This window comes from Megalobrama amblycephala, linkage group LG24 (assembly GCF_018812025.1).
Source record: "Megalobrama amblycephala isolate DHTTF-2021 linkage group LG24, ASM1881202v1, whole genome shotgun sequence".
NCBI classification, from domain to species: Eukaryota; Metazoa; Chordata; class Actinopteri; order Cypriniformes; family Xenocyprididae; genus Megalobrama; species Megalobrama amblycephala.
In genome coordinates, this window is record NC_063067.1 from 2,255,526 (window position 1) to 2,273,413 (window position 17,888).

The 17,888-nt window shown below is 38.2% G+C and overlaps 1 protein-coding gene across 1 annotated transcript; it reads left to right on the forward strand.

The window, feature by feature from the left end:
- The first annotated feature begins 15,407 nt into the window (after positions 1–15,407).
- Positions 15,408–17,445, forward strand: LOC125260314 (olfactory receptor 1500-like). The gene has a single exon (XM_048178634.1). The coding sequence runs from the start codon at positions 15,673–15,675 to the stop codon at positions 16,624–16,626; it is 954 nt and encodes a 317-aa protein (XP_048034591.1). The 5' UTR covers positions 15,408–15,672; the 3' UTR covers positions 16,627–17,445.
- The last annotated feature ends 443 nt before the right edge of the window (positions 17,446–17,888 follow it).

Consider the following 17,888-nt stretch of genomic DNA (forward strand, 5'->3'; position numbering starts at 1 on the left):
ATTATAAATGTTAAAAATGTATTGCTGAAACATTACAAAGACTGAACTATGTAGTACTGAATTGTGAAGTTAGAGCATTTTATATTTTTTTCAGGATTTTTTGGGCGGAGCTAAAACGGGGGGGCTTGATGATGCACTGGAGCCCCTGAGCATCTGTCAGCGCCGACATCTGTCGACAACAGTCTGCAGTATGTGCCCACCAATGAGTAAGTTGCCTTGTGTGCTTATAAGTAGTCCACAGTAACTCTACCAAATTTTGCAACCCTCTAACATGATTATTTGTTTATATGCATCAGTATAGCTGTAATGCTAAGATACTGATGACACTAAATCAATTTTAAAGTTTTTATCCAAAGTGAACTTTAAAGTCCTTGTATAAGTTTTTACGTTGTTACATGCCAAGGCACCTTGGCGGGCATGCCATTAAAACCCCAATTGACCAACAAAGATACCAATGATTGTGTAATCCTAAGAACTCAGTCTTGGATGGCTTCTAGAGGGCATGCTGCTGATCTGCATAGTATCTGCTTGTTTATATTTTTGAGTACTGCCATTATACATAGACCAGTCATCATGTGAAAATAACAGATCCAATCCTAAAATGCTGAAAGAAAATAAATAAAAACAAATAGACTTGTGTTTGTACTGCCCTAATCTTTGATTTTTTTTTCAATCCAAAAACAGGAAGCCTGCTGAAGAAGACAGAGGACTGAGACAACACATGCACTTGAACACAAACACACACCCTATACATCTGAGGTTTTTTTTCTTCATGTGTAATTTTAATATTTGCTTTTGTATGTTTTAAACACTCAATTTTCAGTGCACATTTGGAATGAAATAAAAGCTCAATTTGAATTAGTTAATTGTTTTCATTTTAAAACATGGCTATAGGCCCTGCGGAAGAACATGGTACTGTTTTCTGTGGTATATTGCTCAATGATTTTACATGGGTTTCACATGAAGTTACAGGTGTACATGGGGTGTAACATACAGGTTTGTCTGAGCTCATCTAAAATATGAGTTAAAGTGTAAAGAGGATTTGTGACTGTCACAAATAGTTTAGAGCCAATCACTGTAAAGCACTACACCTACAGTACAAAAGTGTGACACTTAAAGCCTCCATTCTGCAGTTCAACTTCTGGAAATGAAATATATATATATATATATATATATATATATATATATATATATATATATATAAAATTTCTTTAAGTCTTTAAACATATATTTTAGTAGTTTTTGATAACCAGTTAATTACATGAACTACTTGTCTTAATACTTATACATACATATAGGTCTACTTAATTTAACAAACAAGCTAATATTGCTTTGGTAAAATGTTTTTTTTTTTTTTGTAGTTCTTATTAATTAAATAGATGTAGTTATGTATTTCATATACATTTCCCTTTGGAACCCAGACTCGCACCAGGACTGGCTAATTGTACAATTTATGCTGGCATGATTGTGGCCCTATGCCGGCAGTGTCGGCTCAGTTTCGGCACCCGGACTTGCGCCGGGATCGGCTAATTGTACAATTTATGCTGGCGTGATTGTGGCCCTGTGTCGGCTCAGTTTCGGCACCCGGACTCGCGCCGGGATCGGCTAATTGTACAATTTATGCTGGCGTGATTGTGGCCCTATGTCGGCAGTGTCGGCTCAGTTTCGGCACCCGGACTCGGGCCAGTGTACTCGGGCCGATTCTGGCGCGTCATTCATTCCCGTGTTTCACAAGAGTCCGGCAACCGCATCTGGGCCGAGTTATTTCTTCTGGCTTGCCGGTTCTGGGCCATTATTGGCCCACATCTTTTTGGCTACCTGGGGCTAATAAACGTTTAAACTAACATTGTGATATGTTTATATTAGTGTTTTATATCTATGGCTTTTATTGAACAAGTGTTGATTTGAGAGTCTAAATCGATCAAACATGCTCAACTCACTGTCGGCCGCTGCGGTCGTCACTTTAAAAACATAATCTTTGAATAAACAAAGAAGTGCTCCAAACATTTTTCTAAATTAATTTAATAAAGAAACGAAAAGGATTACAACTACTTTGCAATTAAAAACAAAACTGAACATTTTAATGGTTGCAACAAAGGCTGCGTTATGGAGAGGATTTAAAAAAACAACAAAAAAAAACATAACGGGCTCCGGTCGGGCTTGGGCCGAAAATTCTGACAAACTGACGGACACGGGCCGGGCTAAGGCCTGAGCGTCTCGGGCCAGGGCCGGGCTAGGGCCAAGATTTGTGGCCCGTGCAGGGCTCTACTGGAAATAGACCTTTAAATTGTTCGCCGGATGGCGGCAGTAGACTCGCTGAGAAGGCGGCCGGTGTTATGAAATATTCGGTGTCTGAGATTTTCGTGACACTGGGCGGAGCTTACATGAATATTCACGAGTTTCCTGTTTTGAGTTAAAGCGCCACTGAAAATGTTAGTGCACGCTCTTCGGCTTACATTAAAGGTAATTAGCATATGTTCCAGCGTTAAACGATGTCAAGCTTATATTCTAACTGTTATTGATGCACAAGATTTTATATATAAGTTATATTGTTTTATGTCGTGTCATGTGTTAGCTATGTTTGATATGAACACAGCCAATGATTCACCAGAGGTGTCGTTAGGATTCGCTAAACGAGCCAATAGCGTTTTAAGTAGCCTATTTTTGTTGTTTCTGTATTACCTTGAGTCTTTTAAGCATATAGTTTTGAAAGTTTGCCAAATGGTAACATAATAATATTAATTGTAAACTCCTGTGGTGAAGGCAGCAGTAAACTTTCCTAGTTTGCAGAAGCACTTCTAATCTGGGTAGACTTGAATTTCTATATGTAATATGTTTCAAAAATTTCACACATGCTAGAAAACATGTTAATGTACTTTATATATAGTTTATTTATTATCCAAATAGGCCACAGTGAATTACGCATGTGATAACTAATATAATATCTATAGCCAATATTCTTTCATTCCCAAATAGGACTTTTGCCAATAAATATCCCTGTACACCAGATAAAGCAGACACTTTTATTTTTCACTTTGTTTTGAATATGACAGTGTATTAAAAATTTTAATAATACATGTTTGTTGTAATGTCATTTATTATATATTTCAGATTGAATGTGTCAGTAGCAAAGGCTGGTATCACAAGAGCAGACCAAACTTTTATTTGTCTGGGATCCCAAGACCCTTTGTAAAGTGTGTTTAAATACAAGTGTTTTTGCTAATTAAATATGTCATATGTCGTGACTTCTTCTCATTTGTGAATAAAATACCAATCAAAGCGTTCACCGCGCTCTCCCAGCTAATGAGGTGCAATAACTTATATTTCAATTAAGAATACAAAGAAGGTATGCACTCTAAAAGAGACTTTAATAGAAGCTCACAGGAGATAAATCAACAAACGTTTCGGCTCTTCGCCTTCGTCAGTGTAACAATTTCATTCACTCTCAATGATTACATAGAAAATACACTCTAAATCCACAGGTGTTTACAATCATGATTAAAACAAATGATTAGTCCAAACTTCAGCTCAAGCGCATAACAGGCCACATATGACAAGAAACTCACAAATCTAGCAATGATAAACAGTCAGAATAGATCCTGTTACACTGACGAAGGCGAAGAGCCGAAACGTTTGTTGATTTATCTCCTGTGAGCTTCTATTAAAGTCTCTTTTAGAGTGCATACCTTCTTTGTATTCTGAATAAAATACCAACACAGAATCAGTTGCTCTTTTTTTATTCAAAGTGAAACTACTCTCATTATTTACTTTCATCTTTGATATTACAGATATGCAAATTACTACATGGTCTATTATTTTAGCAGCTAATTTAACATAAATAAAATTGTAATTGTTATGGAAAGCTTGTAGAATAGAACTAATACATTTCATAGTAAATATACTGCAGGTTTGATCTTTTAGTTCCATATAGTTTCATATCAACACTGTGAAACTGAATCCTCATTCACAGTGCTTCATGTTTTTTCCACATTAATTTTTTTTTGTCAATGAAATGCATCATTTTGTGGGAAAAAAGATTGAGAATGTTTCCTAATAATATGAAAAAAATTAAAATAAAACCTTGTGAAAGTGCTGCAGGGAAGCTAATATCATTGTCTCATGTTTCTATTCATAGAGAGCATTGTGTGTTTTGCAGAAAAAGGATAAAGAAGGTTTACATTAATTAATGCATGTCAAAAACATAAACGGAACATAAATCTAACTCTCAATGTGTTTTAAAAATTATGTCTGGTTAAAGTTATGCAGGCTATCTGAGAAAGCAATAGGGAATGACCATAGACTGTAAAAAAATATGGACGTAGTGTCCGTGACGTCACCCATAGAGTTCTGAACAGTAGTTTTGACGCGTAAATGAGGCCGCGGCCATCTTAGCTGCACGTGACCGCACGTCACTCACGGATAACTGAAAATGGGCATAGAGGCGGGATGTAGTTGGAGCCCATGCGACTTGTTGCTGAAACCACGCCCGCCTAGCATATCTATCTTAGATACTATCTAAAATATTAATAAAGATAACAATACCATTAGAAAGTACTAAAGTTTTACTGTCAATCTACGGTGATTTTTTAAGATAACGTTATAACTTTAGATGCTCTAACACCAGTAGGCTAATTAATGTGTGTGGGGTGTGCAAATAACACAAAAAATCAACTGGGACTTCATACCTTTAATGAAAAAGAGATCGCGAGATGAATCCAATCCGTTGCACTTGGGTAAAATGTCCATTTCAAAACATAAAAAAAACTACTTTTTGTTCATGAAAGCGTTAAATCCACGAAATCTTTATATATTATCCATCGTTTGCATTACATATCTAAGGAATGATTTGCTCTCCATCATCGTTCTTCAAGAAAGGATGCAATCTGAGCATCGTTTATAATGTAAAACTCTATACGTACAGTACCAGATATCTGTATAACTCTCAAATGTTCTCTCAAACTAATGAGCACGTGTCCAAAGTATAATTTTTCAAAATAGTGCAGCAGTTTTAGTTATAATATCCAAGCAGTCCTGTCGGAGTTGTATATCCTCCTGGTATTGTAGTAAATCTTAGGAACAAAACTTTTAGCCAATGCCACGATGATCCAACAACGTGTGTTCCGTATGCGAGCACATGTACACAGACTGACATCTGTCTCAAGTATGCAGCAAGCCATATATTGTATAAAATAATCCAGAAAAAAGGCACAAATACGGCTGAGATGCCAAATTCAGCGGCTGGAATTAGCTGAGGTAACATGACGGCTCACAGACAGCAGCGCCAATCCACCTGTCACTCAAGTGACCACGCCCTTAATTATGCAGAACTTTAAGGCTTAATATAATTTAAACGGTCGAGTTATAAAAAAATTCACCCCCCTCAGAGTTGTCATGAAAGGCAAAATTAGCAGTATAGACCAAAACACAATTTGAACCAGAGTGTAAACATGTTTTTTTCTGCTGTATACTTGGCTGTTTTAACATGATGGTCAATGAGATTCTGTTCCCTTTTGCAGCCTGTCCCTAGCGGTCAGTCGATGAATCGCAGTTTAAGTTACCTCGTATTGACTTCACGAGAAACCTGGGGAGGTTGCCGCTTGGGAATGACACAATCACAACTGAAACTTTTATTATGCAACCACAGATACATTTATACAAGTTATCTTCTTAAACGAACTAAAATCAGATCAAAACAGTTGTAGCCTACTAAAACAAACAAACTCGACGTCGCTTTAACTCAAAACAGGAAACTTGTAAACATTTATGTAAGCTCCGCCCAGTGTCACCGAAAATCTCAGACACTGAATATTTCATAACACCGGCAGCGGGAAGCGGGCGGCCACCTGCGAGGCGCTGCAGGCGTTCGGCGATCTCAGCTAGTCCGCTTCAGTGCCTCTTCAACGGCGGGAGAGCTCGTTCCATGCGGCGAAGGTGTTAGCAAGGAGATCCAGTGAAGAGAAGTCGTCACTGAAGGAGGGAGATCTGAAATCGTATTGCCATAAGCCCTGCCTGTTTTGGCGTGCTGCATCGCCATAGGCTCTCGCAGCTATGCCGCGCCGTCATTGGTTCAAAAAGTTTTCCAGTTTGAACCAATGGCCGTGCAGTTACACTGTGCTATTGAAAAAGGCTTCAGCATCGAGGAAAAAGGAGCTTTTCCCATACGCAGTATGAGGGAAGTATCGAAAGGGAACCAGGGCTGCGTTCCAGTTCGGTTTTTAAATGCCCTTCCCTTGCTAACTTCCCTCGGTCTCGTTGACTCGGATGTACGTCATTGCTTACGTTGCACGAGTGCCCACTTCTGGCGGAACCTTTGCAATGGGCTGAACTGGAACGTCCTAAGCCCTTGATCACTTGGAATCCGCAATGGAGCTGATTTATTATTTATTTTTTCCCCTTACAAATTTGTTTAATACAGCATTCTATATGTATATATGTGTGTTTTAAATGTTTAAATAAATAATTAATATATCATAGAATTGTTTGTGGTAGGGTAAATTAAACGCGATATGCGGTGACGTCATAATCGTGTTGCATTGTAGGTTATGGAGCTGCCTGAAGTGTACATGTGAAGTAGACTCGCTCCCTCTGTTAAAATTGAGGGAGCGAGGGTCTGTCCATGTAAACTTCCCTCGTCCACTTCACGAAGTGGAACACACTTCAAAATGGCGGCAGGGATTCCCCCGAGGGGAAGTGTGTAGGGAAGTTTGCGAGTGCGTGTCTAAAACTGGAGTGGAACGCAGCCCAGGAATTGGGCAGAGAGTTAGGGTAGGCAGCAAGCAAAACACTAATGCTAAACATCAGAATCCAGATAAACAGTCCAAGACAATACACAGGCAAGCAGAAAGGTAGTAAACGCTCAGAAATGACAACTGGGGCTAATCAAGACTTTGCACTGAAGCGTGAGTGTCTTTTATATGAGACTGAGTGGATAGCTGTGTCTGAAACTGCCCACTTCTTTACTATTTAGTAGGAGAAAAGCAGTAGGCGAGCGAATAAGTATGTCTGAAGCCTTAGTACTCAAAAAAGAGTAGGCGAAAATTACCTGGGTGTTGTATTAATTCTCGCGAGATTCGGACATATATATATATATATATATATATATATATATATACACATATATAAGGACAAAAGCAGTAGTCAAGTGAATAAGTATGTCAGAAACCTCAGTAATCATAAAAGAGTAGTCGAGAAGTTCCCAGATGTAAATAAACAAATGTGCAATTAACTAGAAATAAGTTATCTATTTTATTTGGTTGTTAGTACTGTTAATAAAATAAAGAACATTTGTATTAAATAAAAAGTGAATTAACACATCATCAACTACCTCAACATATGTAAATGTAGATTTGAGCACATAAATCTCAGAGGAAACTTGAATCTTGTCTAGATGTTACAGGGGCAGATGATCACACGTGTGTTTATCCAGTGAAGAGAGGGTGATGAAGGAATGGTGCTATCAAAGGCTTTGAGTGAGTATACTACAGAAATTAATACAAAGTCTATTTAAATCTTAAGTTGTAGTTTAATTAGGGCCCAAGCGAAAATTCGCGCAGGGCCCTCTTGTTCTTCTAAGGATTATTAGGGCCCGAGCACCGATGGTGTGAGGACCCTATTGGAATTGCTCAGCCAATTATTCTTCTTCTCCAAAATGAATTGCATTTTTGAGGGCCTAAACATTCTCAAAAACTCATGAAACTTTGCACACGCGTCAGAAGTGGTGAAAATTTACATCTGATATGGGTTTCAGAATTAGGGGTGGCAAAATGGCTCGACAGCGCCACCTACAACATTTCAATTAAGCACCCTTCGTGCTATGTTTCACGTACAGTTATGAAATTCGGTAGACAGATGTAACAGCCCAATACCTACAAAAAAGTCCATGGGTGCAAAGTTTGTAAACCCAACAGGAAGTGAGATATTTTGAATTTTCTCTACAAAATTTTGGCAGTTTTTGCCATTTCCAGACGTTGTACTTTAACAAACTCCTCCTAGAGCTTTAATCAGATCAACATCATATTTGGTCAGTCTAATCTAAAGGCCTTTGAGACGTTAAATTGCGAAGATCTAGAGTTTTCGCTGAAGGGTGTGTCCGTGGCGGCCTGGCAAAGTTCGATGTTTCGCCATGAAAAAGGAAGTTGTTGTAACTCGGGCATACAATGTCTGATCTGCCCCAAACTTCACATGTTTTATTAGAGTCCTGACCTGAAGACATCTATATGACAATATTCAGTAACAGTCATAGCGCCACCTGGGGGCAACAGGAAATGACATGTTTTACACTGTGATTAACTCCTCATAGAGATCAAACCAGATCAACATCATATATGGCCAGTCTAATCTTAAGGCCTTTGAAATGTTAAATTGCAAAGATCTTGAGTTTTTGTTGAAGGGCGTGTCTGTGGTGACCGACAAAGTCTGATGTTTCGCCATGTAAGGTGAATCACTTTTTTGAGGGCCGAAACATACTCGAATACTCATGAAACTTTGCAGATGTGTCAGAAGTGGTGAAAATTTACGTCTGATGTGGGTTTCAGAATTAAGTATGGCAAAATGGCTCGATAGCACCACCTAAAAAATTTCAACGAAGTGCCCCTGACACTACGTTTCATGTACAGGTATGAAATTTGGTACACACATCTAACAGCCCAATACCTACAAAAAAGTCTCTTGGAGTGAAATCTGAAAGCCAACTAGAAGTGAGATATTTTGAATTGTCTTTGCAAAATTTGTGCAGTTTTTGCCATTTCCAGACGTTGTACTTTTATGAACTCCTCCTAGAGCTTTAATCAGATCAACATCATATTTGGTCAGTCTAATCTAAAGGCCTTTGAGACGTTAAATTGCGAAGATCTAGAGTTTTCACTGAAAGGCGTGTCCGTGGCAGCCTGGCAAAGTTCGATGTTTCGCCATGAAACAGGAAGTTGTTGTAACTCGGGCATACAATGTCCGATCTGCCCCAGACTTCACATGTTTTATTAGAGTCCTGGCCTGAAGACATCTATATGACAATATTCAGTTACAGTCATAGCGCCACCTGGGGGCAACAGGAAATGACATGTTTTACACTGTGATTAACTCCTCATAGAGATTAAACCAGAAGCACATCATATATGGCCAGTCTAATCTTAAGGCCTTGGAGATGTTAAATATCAAAGATCTTGAGTTTTCGCTGAAGGGAGTGTCTGTGGCGGACTGACAAAGTCTGATGTTTCGCCATGAATGATGAAGCTGTTGTAACTCAAGCATACAATATCCGATCTGCTCCAAACTTCACATGTGTGATAAGAGTCCTGGCCTAAAGACATCTATATGACAATATTCAGTTAGCTATAGCGCCACCTGCTGGCAACAAGAAATAGCATGCTTTACACTGTAATTCACTACCAGATTCACATTTCATTATGCCACGAAGTACCAAACATGCTAGAAACACGTTAAATTATGCAACACTTGGCTAAGTGCTAATGTATGCAAATAACGCCACGATTTTCTACAATTTTCTAATTTACATTCATTAGCTCCGACCAACAGGAAGTCAGCTATTTTGGTTTGAATGTTAATTTTTTGAAAAAACAGGCTATGAATTTTATACTACTGCTCCTACAGGGTTTATCCAATTTACACCAAACTTTTTTTAACTTGTTGCTAACACATTGAAGTTGTTTAATTGCAAACGGATTTTGGATATCTCAAACGGTTTGGCCGTGGCGAGGCAACGAATTTATGGCAAGAAAAGGGAAACAAAGTGTTATAACTTCTGCATACATTAATTGATTTTGATGAAACTTCGGCTTAGTCTTCGTTGTACAAGGCTGATCACATGGATGTGACTATTGTGATTCAAAGTAATAGCGCCACCAACTGGAAGCAGAAAATGTGTCACTTTTAGCATACATTGAGATCACCCTCTTATTTTTACCTGATTTGCTTCAAAATTCATCAGAATAATGTTAAAACTTGGCACATGTAATACTTTGAAAATGGGCAGGGAGGAGGGGCTCTATAGCAGCACCTTGTAGTGCAGTAAATGTGGAGCGAATTTGACATAGTCCTTTGATGTTTAACCGTTTTAAATGCCTATTGCCCGCTGTGCACAGTTGCCCTGAAGCCACCGGGGTGGCGGTGCCACCGGGCTTGGGCCCGCCATCGCTGCTCGCAGCTATATTTTAATAATTGTAATTTAAACAGAGTTATGCTGCAGAGCTTTGTGGTGGAGCAGGACCTGCAAGGAAAGGTGATGGTGGCAAAAACAAAACAAACAATAAAAAAAAAAAAATAAAAAAAAAAATTGGAAAACCCAAAACAAAAATTTAAAGTAAGATCATTTTGTTACTTCTAATACAGAAGTCAAATGACACTGTGCTGTTAAAATGACTGCTTTTGTATTATGTTATACATATCTGAAATGTCCTCAGACTGGTGTGAGCACTGAGGATAGAGAGCCACAGCAGATCTTGGAAATGGTGTAGAGCCATGGATGAGACCCTCCATCACTCCACCTGCCCTTACTGCCTCATCTGGACTGATGTTGATGTGATTTCTTCATCCTCAGTGAGCCCAGAGCCAGTGAGAACATCTAGACAAAGACCAAAAGACATTGAGGATGTTTGTTCTGCTGGTTTTTGTTCATACAATGGAGCTTCAAAAGCATCAATGTCATGAAGCTTCTTGAAGTCAGGCTACATTGATGAACAGAAACTAGCAGGAAAAACTTGACAAATCACATTTTGTGTTCAGAAAAAAAAGAAGGGATTGAACAGCGTGAAGGCAAGTAAATAATGACTGAATTTATATATTTGGGTGAACTAACCCTTTATGAAATATATGTATGTATCTATATTATAGTAGTACCTTGAAAAAGTTAACTTTATGAAAAAAAGTAGCTTTAATTAGCATTTGTGCCCCAGACTGTAACAAAAATCAAATTTAAATTTGTACATTTGGCAGATGCTTTTATCCAAAGTGACTTACAGTGCTCTTATTACAGGGACAATCCTAATCTGGAGTAAAAGTGTCTTGCTCAAGGATACACTGGTGGTGACGGCTGCGGAGACAGGAGAGCACATGGCACAAAGAAACACATGACAAGTCATGTGCTCACACCAAACATAAACACAAGCACGACATGAAAGCATGCAGCAAGAAATAAACACAAATACAAGACTATATAGGAGTGTCAGAGCTCTGTCACAAAACCAAGAAATTACACTAGACAGAAGTGACAGAACCCAGACAGGTGGGGATAAAGACCAGGACAAAGTTTCATCTTTCGACCAAAATGTAACCATAACCTCAGCTGGCCCCTCATCATCAGAAGATTACTGCTCATCTGTTGTTTCAAGGTCTGTAGCATGATAAGTGGTGCCTCCTTCTTCTGATACATCTTCTAATAATCCTTCACTGCAAGATTCATCCTCCATTGTCATATCCTCACTAGTAGTGGTTAAATGGATCGTTGTTGATCCGTACAGACCAAGGCCCACAGTTCGGGACACGTGATTCGCGGATCAGTTGCAAGTTTAACCACAATAGAGTGAAAGGTTATCATTTGAACGTGTTTTGTCTTGCTAGTTTACACATTAAATAGATATAAAACCATTCCAGTGCACTAGAAGATGCAAAAGAGGATTTAATTCAAGCCATGTGCTCACACCAAACATAAACACAAGCACGACATGAAAGCATGCAGCAAGAAACAAACACAATGTCAGGAATGTGAAGAGAGAGAACTCAAACGCAGAGGATTCGTGCAACAGTTTATTAGGCACAACAGAAAATCCAATAAACATCCAACGTGTGTAGTGACACACACACGAACAGAAAACTGGTCCAGAGCCGTCCGTACAGAAACCTGCGCACACAGGCTGTGGAGACCACCACAGGTGCAATGCCCAACAGGACAAGGAATGAGACTGAGGATAGTGGGCACACAACTAGCTGAAGGACTCCTCGTCTAGGCATCCTGAGCACAGCAGCGGAAGAAGGTAAGACACAAAGACACACAGCACAGGGACAACAGTACATGAACAACAGCATGAAATCTACTGACAACAAGGGGCAGACACAGCAGAGAATAAAAGGGAGGAAGGGAACAAGCGACAGGTGAGGGCAATCAGCTTCTTCACCATTCTGCTGCCACAAAATGAATGACAAGCAAGCAAGAGACTGTGAGGCATTTATGTGTTTGTGCTATAACAGCTATATTTGTAAAGTTTTGTGTGCTTCTATGTGAGAACACCAAAGTCCCAAAACACAGTGTCATAATATTTTGTCTGGAAGCTGCGATGAAACAAAGAACATGAAAGAAAGATTCTTTTGAAGCAGAGTCACTAAAGACCTAAGCCAGTTCGCGCATACGTGTGTGTGTGTGTGTGTGTGTGTGTGTGTGTGTGTGTGTGTGTGTGTGTTCGAATATGGTAATGTCAGATGGATGTATGGATATTAGATCATGGTAGGATAAAATTCATGTCTGTGGAAAGAAAAAAAAAAAAAAAATTGTGTGTAATACTCAAAATAGTCTTTGTCTTTGTGTATTTGTGTGTGTGTGTGTGTGTGTGTGTGTGTTCATGCCTATGTTTGGGTAGCATGTGAAATTAGTTCCGCCGAACAGAACCCATCTCTGGCATCATGTATCATTTTTACTTCTAAAATGTTTGTTAAATGATTTTAAATGTAGGCAATATTTTTAGGCATGGCAAAAACTATATAAAATAAGCGATAATAACTGTGTCAAAAATAAAGCTGTCATAAACTAGTGGTTGTGTGGAGTATTTTACAAATGTTTAGATCAGTGATTCCCAATTGGGGGTACATGTGTGTGTTCCAGGGAGCAGTGGCGCCTACCATGAGAGGGCACTAAATAATGCCGTTTTTATTTTTTACATAATTTTTAAAATGATTATTAAAATCTATCTTTATACACTCATGACATATTTCACGAGTTCACACTTGCAAATAAGTCAGATAAATAAATAGTATGCATATTTGGCGTGCTGTCCGAGGAAAGGGCACAGAGCTCGGTATTTGGCCCGAACCCAGAGTACTCCCCCCGTATTCTGGTTTAGGAAGATAACCAGGCGAGTGTGAGATTTGGGTGAAAAGAAATCTGATTGGCTTGTTTAGTTTTGTTGCTTTTTGTGACATTACAGATAGTTAGCATTTAAAAACAGGCTCAAAATGAGTAAATGGTCTCTAAAACGGCTAAATTCGTTCGAAACATTTGCAAAAAGGCCTAAAACTATTGAGTAGGGATGGAGAAATGAAGTCTCTTAAATCTTTAAAGCTTTTCTCTAAATGTTTCGGGAAAAGTTCCAAAGCATCAAGAGTGTCAAACGGTGCCATCTTGTGGCAGGTAAAATTTACAGCAGCCATAAACCTGAGTGCACAGCTCCGTTGTTTTATCCATTTAGCACAAACAAAAGCCTAAATGTGTTACGTTTTCTGATAATATTCACATATTAAAGTTTGGCAATAAATGAAATATAAAAACAAAAATATAATACTAATAATACCTACTGAGTTGTTGATGTGCGCATCGTATCGAATACCCGATTCATTGAATATTGGAACCAGTTCCCGATACCCAACCCTACATGGGACTGGCATATACCAGTGGTGAAGGAGTGACGGTAGTGTTTGTGGAAGTGAGCGCTGGTAAAGTTCTGGCTGGATTTGTGGAGTGTGTTTGACGGAGGGCATCCACGAGTTCTTGGAATGGATCTGGTGAGCTTATTCTGTTTGATGTTCAGTGTTGGTCCGGTCTTCTGTCATGGACAGAAGGGTAGGAGACAACAGGTTTGCAGGTATAACAGCGTTTATTCACAAACAGCAAGTAAATACAGATGAGCAGGTGAGTAATGGTAAATTGGTATTTGAGATGGTGAAACAGAAGTGGTAATACGGTCCTTTTCCTCTTGGAGGTAGATGACTCGTAGACGCCAGGAAGCAAAGTGGTGGAATAGACTCACAGAGAAGGTAGGGAAAAACAAACAAACAAACAAACAAACACACACACACACACACAGAGAGACACAGAGAGACACAGACAGCACAGCACAGCACAGCACAGCACAGCACAGCACAGCACAGCACAGCACAGCACAGCACAGCACAGCACAGCACAAAGACTGGGAAGCACGCTGGAGTTGAATGGGTATTCACAATTATCAGAAGCATTGGAAAGGTAAGTCCTTGTATCAACAAGACCGGACAGTGAACTGAGGTGAGTGGTGTGCTTAAGTATCTGGTGGTGATTGGGTGATGATAAGGATCAGGTGTGTGTGGTTAGAACTCTGGTGAGGGAGTGCGCTGTGATTGGCTGATGGATGAGCCTGACGGGTCTGTGACAACAGTCATCTCACCTGTAATTATAAATGATCATGCTGTTGAGGTTGTGCATCAGTTTAAATATCTGGGTACTGTAATTGATGAAAAGTGGCCCAGGTGGATGCTGTGTGTAAGAAAAGCCAACCAGCACTTATATTTTCTGTGGAAGCTTTGTGGTTTTAACATGGAAAGTACTTTTATGAAAAAAATGTATTTGTGTTTTATTGAATTTGTTATTACTTTTTCATTTGTGTGCTGTTAGCACCACTTTGAATGATTTGAATAATTTGTATAAAGCTAGGAGCCGGAGGAAGGCCGAGTTAATTATTAGAGGATCTAGCCATCCCTTGCAGAAGGTTTTTAAGTTGCTTCCTTCTACTCGTAGATATTATCTGCCTTTTTGTTGGACAAATAGATTTAAAAATTATTTTGTACCAGCTGCCATACTGTAATTTGTACCAACTGTGTGTGTTTCATTTGTTGACTGTAAGGTTTTACTGCTGGCTGTGTAACAAATTGCCCCCTGGGGATAATAAAGTTGTACCTCTACAATGATTTGCATTTTATGTTGTCATTATACTATTTAGAGTGTTTCACAATAAATAATGTCCACAAGTGGTGAACACTAAACCTCAGTTTGAAACCCCCTGATTTTTTGGATACAATAATTATAAATATTGCATATTTTAGAGGTTGTTTTCTATTATAGTTGTTGTATATTATAAAGGTATAATTTAATAGAACTCTTCCCAGAGGATCTCAACCATTTACACTTGATGTTAAGGCCAACACATGGACATAGGTTGCTCTGCAGTTGCTGTCAAAAAGACTTAACATTAAATATATCCTTGAGTTACTGTAAAATAATGTGCACTAATGAGAACACAAAGAGGAATTGGGTGGCCAGTGAAGAAAAATGTTTATCAAAACTAAAGCTGTGGCCAGAACATTTACTTCAACAAGTACAAGTATTACATCATTGTATTGTCTGAAAGCTCTCAAGAGGCGAATCAGTAGATATATTTAGACTCAATGACGCAGATGTCTAATGATCTTTGCGACATGAGAGAATAAGGACTTAAGCATTTATAATGGACTTATTTAATTCAAAGCAGCTCACAAGCATTTAGACACTCATTGTTTGCTCTGGCTCTAAAACTTTTATATTATTTAGACAAGTTTGTGATTCAAATATTATGCAGAAAGTTTAAATAACAATATATTTTCAACATTTGAAAATAGATATTAAATGTGTGAGATGACAGTTTAGTAAAGTCCATATTTTGGTTATTTCTTCATAGTAATTTATTTTCTCAGCCTGTGCAAAACAACAAATGCTAAGCTGCCATGAGTTTTTCCCAGAATATCTCAATTGTTCATCCAGAATACTTTTTCATCACTGGGCTTACAGATGCACCATACAGCACTTATTTCTATATATTCATATTTATCACATATTTTATTTCTGTAATTGGGAACTTGATGGTCCTTCTCATTATAGCTCTTCACCGGAGCCTGCACAGTCCAATGTACATTGGTGTGTTTAACTTGGCCTTGGCTGATATTGGTGAAACTAATGCACTGGTCCCTAACATGATCAAGCTTTTTCTTTTTGACTCACGGTACATCTCATATAATGATTGTTTGGCAAACATGTTTTTTGTGAACGTATTTATTATTGTGCAGACTTACACTCTTGTTGTTCTGGCATTTGATCGTTTCATTGCAATCTGTTTGCCACTAAGATATAATACTATAGTGAATAATAAGTTCATGGCTATATTGTTTTCAGTAATATGGGCAATTAACACCATTCTTGTAATAACTGCAACATCTTTGATCACCAGACTTTCATTCTGTAAATCCAATGTGATAGAGAGTTGGTATTGTGACTATGGAAGATTGATGCATATGCCATGCAATGACAGTACCATTAATATGATTATGGTATACATCCTTGAAGCTTTTTTCCTTGTAGCACCACCATTCATTATAGTCCTGTCATACGTGGGCATTTTTTTTGCTTTATGTAAAATTACAACTTGGGAAGGACGTTTTAAAGCACTAAAGACCTGTGTTTCTCACCTTTTGGTAGTTGGATCATTCTTTCTTCCCATAATATCTAATATTGTTACTGGATATTATCCTAATGCCAAGATCATTGGCGGAACTCTTTCATTAACTCTTCCACCAATGCTAAATCCCATCATTTATGTTTTAACCACAGCTAAAATCAAAGACTTAATCCGAAAAATGCTTAACAACAGATCTGCACCAATTAGATTGAATGTTTCAAAATGACTGTAATGCTCGTCTATGTGATCTTCAATCACTGTGGTCTAAAATTACAACAATATGTACTTTACGGATATTTTTAGATGCATTAAGTGGAAAATAAAAGTGTACAAGCAGAAAATAAATTCAGTGTGCTAGATGTAGAGTGGACACATTAGCAGTGAAATGTTTATTTATTTATGAATGAATCCATCTGATTTCAAGTGTGTGTAGTGTATGTGTTTGTACTGACCCCAAGACAAAATGAATTGAAATGGCAAAATATTTAAGCAGGCAATTTGAATTATTTTATTGTTAAAATTTCTGTCAGGAATTTTAATAACAGTTATTGAATACAATGAACAACAGCAAAAACATGACAGAGATGATGGTAATAAAAAAAGAAGCAAATGTGGACAGCAATGCTTCAATGTTCAGTATATACTATAATCATTAAAGAAACAGGCTCGCATGCACAAACTGTTGCGGGGAGAAGGCCAGTGAAGGAATAATGCAGATTGTCTGTGTACAGACCACACCTGTGGCACAATAGGGAGGCACACTATGTTTGTTTTTTTTTGTTTTTTTTGCAAATATGTCAAGTTATGGGTAACACTTTCTGTGTACATTTATCACTGTATTATAAAGTCATTTGCAAACTATTTATAGTTAATATATTGTGGTCACTACATGGTAATATATTAATAGGCTGTATACTAATAATTCTTACTAATTTTTTAAGATCTGCTGTGCAGCCAAAATAATGTACCAGTTATCAATGTAAAGCTGCTTTGACACAATCTACATTGTAAAAAACGCTATATAAATAAAGATGACTAATAGTGAGTTCTTAACCCTTGTGCTGTGTTAAACCCTATAACACTTGTGAAGTTCCCGGGCAAAAAAGGCCTACAAAAAATTGCTTATAAATCTCTCATTATGCTGTTACGATGGCTCAAGGGAAGCATCAAAACAAGGGATGCACACAAAAACTAAGGTTAAGGCTCAAAGAACCACTTGTATTAACTACAGAAAAAGTTACATTAAATAATAAAGCAGAAACAAATAATAATAATAATAACAGTGTCTCTGAAATGGTCAGTAATGTCAGTGTGTAATGAAGGGTGCTGTGACGAGTCAGAAGGGTATTGATCCATCTGCAGTTTATTAGACAACGGTAGTTCAGGGCAGTGCAGAAAACAACAGTGAACAAATCCAGGAATCAGGCAGATAGTCAGGGCAGGCAGCAAGCAAAACACAAACGATAAACAGGCGAGGGGTCGAGGCAG